General features: G+C 33.1%; 1 protein-coding gene across 1 annotated transcript; it reads left to right on the forward strand.

Moving 5' to 3' along the window:
* The first annotated feature begins 923 nt into the window (after nucleotides 1–923).
* Nucleotides 924–1,862, forward strand: LOC143662226 (olfactory receptor 2L13). The gene has a single exon (XM_077135773.1). It carries the CDS (start codon nucleotides 924–926, stop codon nucleotides 1,860–1,862), a length of 939 nt encoding a protein of 312 aa, XP_076991888.1.
* The last annotated feature ends 2,945 nt before the right edge of the window (nucleotides 1,863–4,807 follow it).

Below are 4,807 nucleotides of genomic sequence, written 5' to 3' on the forward strand. Positions count from 1 at the left end.
AATATGAAGAACACCTCACATAATTTATGGCATCTCAAAGACTGCAATATATATTAGTTATTGTCAATATACTCGTGTTACATATCCATTATTATAGTAGTTATTGCAAGGGACAGTGGATGATAAAATAAAAATATATATTATTTAATCTTTGATACTATACAATCATGTAATTGACCTATGTAAACAGAAGATAATTTGTGCATTTGTTTTTGAGGTCTATAGGGTTTCAAAAAATGGAAATCTCATGGAAGAGAAAATATTCGAATAATATTTTGCTAATTGGATGTATCTATAGGGGCAGGCAATACTACAATACTACAGCTGCCCAATACTGCAAAGACAGTGATTTTGAATGATTGATACATTTTTGAAAGAGGTAAAGAAATGATAAAGAACAGGAAAGGTAGGGTAGTGGCAGTTGGAGATAGGAGATCAGAAATTTCAAGTTTAGAAAAGAGTTTGGTGATTGAGAACCGAGAGACTGACATATGTCAGTTAACATTGTGAATATTTGTATTAAATTAATAGACATTGGGGGAATGCAGGTGGTTCTATGCTTTATTGATAAATTTTGAGTGATTTATCTCTCCAACCAACACTGTAGGGAGGAGAATGCTACAGTTATCTCATTTATCTTTGCTGCCTGTAGTTCCATATTTTTTACTTAAAAAACCACATGTATAACTATGAATTATGAAGTTGTTGACAGAACTTAGAGAAAATTGGGAAAAGGCATTCAATTCAGATATTCACATCAATTCAATCAAAACTGATCTGCTGGAGGAAGCACAATTTTTTTGCAAAGAAGCATTCATTAATTCAGAGTTCCTTTTCAGGCTCTTGTTTCCTTTTGTCTCATGCTTTTTACTTTGTTTCTTGTTCTCATTTTTCTCACAAGGAAGTTAAAGCAGTAAGATCTTATGGATAAATGGAATCAAACTTCAAATGACTTCATTTTGTTGGGTTTGTTTCCCCCAAATCAAACTGGACTGCTTCTCTTGACCCTCGTCATCCTTATATTCTTTATCGCCTCAGTGGGAAATTCAGTCATGATTCACCTCATACGTTTGGATCCCCGTCTCCACACAACGATGTACCTTCTGCTCAGCCAGCTCTCCCTCATGGACCTGATGTACATCTCCAGTACGGTACCCAAGATGGTGTTCAACTTCCTTTCTGGCCAGAAAGGCATCTCCTTCCTGGGGTGTGGGTTGCAAAGCTTTTTCTTCTTGACAATGGCATGTTCTGAAGGTTTACTGCTGGCCTCCATGGCTTATGACCGTTATGTCGCCATTTGTCACCCCCTTCATTATCCCATCCGTATGAGTAAAATGATTTGTGTCCAGATGATCATAGGATCTTGGATTTTGGGGTCCATCAACTCCTTGGCACACACAGTCTATGCCCTCCACCTTCCTTACTGCCAGTCTAGAGTCATTGATCACTTCTTTTGTGATGTACCAGCCATGTTGCCTCTTGCATGCATGGACACCTGGGTCTATGAGTACATGGTGTTTGTGAGTACAAGCCTGTTTCTCTTCCTTCCTTTCCTTGGCACCACTACTTCCTATGGCAGGGTGCTTTTCACAGTCTATCATATGCACTCAAAAGAGGGAAGAAAAAAGGCTTTCACTACCTGTTCAACACATTTAACTGTAGTGACCTTTTACTATGCTCCTTTTGTCTACACTTATCTTCGGCCCAGGAAGCTTCGTTCACCAAGAGAAGATAAGATTTTGGCAGTCTTCTACACCATCCTCACCCCCATGCTCAATCCCATGATCTACAGCCTAAGGAATAAGGAGGTACTGGGTGCCATGAAAAGAGTGTTTGGGACATCCTCTTCCATGGAAGAATAGTCATTGCCATCCTTACTGTGTTTTTTATTCCCTCATTCATGCTGATCAGAATATACTAGAGTTGTGCTGTCTAAAATTTATATGACATGAGCTATTTCTGTATATAATTTTAACTTTTTAGTACCCACAAGATAAAAGGGAAATGAAAAATGATATTGCTGTAAATATGTTTATTTACCTAAAACATTAATATTACAATGGCAATCAATACTATCAATATTGACATTACCTTCATACTAATTATTAAAATATTTTACAAATGCTATTCTATACACTTGCACATATTTTACAATTTATATATTTTCATAGTTTTATTCAAATATTTTCACTTCGATATAAATAATGTTTTAGTTTACTTGTTTTCATGCCATCTTCAGAAATCTCTTGTGTATTTTATACTTAGAGTACATTTCACTTTTGATAATACACATTTTGATGGGTCAATCATCCCATGTGGTCAGTGGATACCATGAGACAGCATAGCCTTAGAGCACGCAGTATAATATTTTAAAATATGTGTGCTAGGTATATAAAAATAATGTGGTATATAAAATATGGATCATGGGATGTGAAGTTCCAGGGAAAATAACTGCTTATGTGATGATATTTCCAAGAATTCACTTATCTGTTCTTCTCTTTCCTAGAATGTATATCTTAGTTATAACTGACAGCTGGACTCCATCCTATTTATAAAAGCTGTTTGAAGGGATTTTCCATGATTCAGGATTTTTCAGATTGCACTACAAATATTGAAGTTAAGATACCTGCATTGGAATATTAGAATATTAAACAATTTTTCTACATTGAAATTAACAAAATTATATGTTTAAAGTATCTCAAAAATGTGATTTATACCTAATGAAGCTTTTTTTTATTAAAGTCAGGGAGACAAGTGTTTGTGTGGCTAAACAGGAAACATAAAAATCCAAAGAAGGATTTTTCAGTGGTGACATGTAAACTCTAAGTAGGGCTTACACAGGATGAGTTGTAGGCTAATAAATCATACTTTCATGTTTTGCCAAAGTTTCTTTGATTTTTATTGTACTAATACACTTTTGTTTTTTCAAATCTCTCTACAAAAGGAGTTGTGTAAAAGTTCTAAGGATTGTAGGAAAAATTGAGGTCTTAGAAGAGCCACCCCTCACCAAATCTCCATTCTATGCTCAAGTGCACTCTCCTGATATCTTTTGCTAGACTCATTTAATAATTTTCTATTTCGCATGACCCTAGTTCATTTGTATATAAGATATATCCTGTGAATACTCATCCAAGTCATTTTCCTAAAATATGGATGTGGTCTTGTCATTTTACAATCAATTATTCCCTATTGGATTAAAAAAATTCCATACTTTATTCATATTAAAATGTTCCTAAAAGTTTCATTATGTTTACCTTTTACTAGTTTCTACCATCTGAGCCCCATACCCACTGCTGTGATTGCATTAGGCCCCTCGCCTATCCATGAAGCACTGTATAGAATTTCTCTATACGAAGTCAAAGATTCATTGCTTATAACCTCCTTTTGTCTCTTCAAATGAACTTAGGAGTCATCTTTCACAGTCTATATAATACAGTTATTAATTTGCTCCACTTCTTAAATTATATAATATATACACAAATACATAATTATATGTACACATAGGAATATTAAACATATTATGTTAGAGCATAGAATACCTTTAAAACATGACACAAAATCCATAGTTTATAAAATATATATTGACGAATTTGACTACTTATAAAGATCTCTAATAGCAGTAGTCATTTTAAAGAAAGAAAAGATAAATAAAACCTGCAATAATATGGAACTATATCACACAGATACAGGGGTGCTTCATATATAAACCATTCCAAAAACCAATAGAGTTAAAAATTAAACTTACATTTCAATTTTAAAAATAAGTAGCAGTTTGTAGAAAAAAATATATATATTTTAGAGCCATTTATAATGGCTCTAAAATATATGAGATATTCAGTATCATGTGCAAATTAAAATGACACTGAGAATTCAATATTCACCTATAAGTTTGGCAAGGATAAAATTTGCTTTGGAACATAGTGGTTTCTATCGGTAGTGAATGGGTGACACATATTCTCATACATTATGGGATGTAAATTTATATAATATCTAGGGTGAACAATTTTACCATTGTCAGTTTTTTTAAAAATTCCCCTTTGTCCTACTGATATAAATTATTGAGATAACTTTTACGGATATATTTCCTGTAATGTAAAAAATATCTATGTAAGCTAATACTTATTGCAATCTATATTGTCCAAAGCGAACATTTAGAAACTAGCAAACTGTAAATCCAAAGAAAATTCAGTAAGTAAATCATGATACATATTTCTAATGAAATAGTATGTACTAGTGAGATAAATGAGATCAGCTCTATGTGAATTATATAGAGTAATTGTAAGATATATTATTCAATATAAAAGGTAAGATGGGGGTTACTTTCTATTACTTGCAAATTAGTTCATTCCTATTGACCTTTTATCTGAAGGCACAAAGCAAATTAGATGAAACATTATAATGTAATCTGCGTAAAAGTTTTACAGCCTAATACACTATGCAATTACCACCCCAATATCTTGGAGGAGAAGGAAATTAAAAAGACAAATCCAATTTGTGGCTAACTGGGAAGAGGAAACTGAGAAACAAGCTGAGAGTTACTTTTGAAATCCTACTGGAAAGTCTTTCTGGAAGAAAGGAAAAAAAATAATGTAGCAGAAAAAATATCTGAAGGGATAATTCCTGAGAATCTTTCAGAATTCATGAAAAACATTTATTAACACATTAAAATCTTTAATGCATCACAGAAAGGATTTTAAAATTTTTACCCCCAAAATACATGGAAAATAAGCAGGAATACAATGGCCATTGCAATACAAGAGGCAGTGTTATCTGCAGCCATATGGAATAAATACGATTATCTACCTTT

This window comes from Tamandua tetradactyla, chromosome 2 (genome assembly GCF_023851605.1).
Source record: "Tamandua tetradactyla isolate mTamTet1 chromosome 2, mTamTet1.pri, whole genome shotgun sequence".
In the NCBI taxonomy this organism is placed as follows: Eukaryota; Metazoa; Chordata; class Mammalia; order Pilosa; family Myrmecophagidae; genus Tamandua; species Tamandua tetradactyla.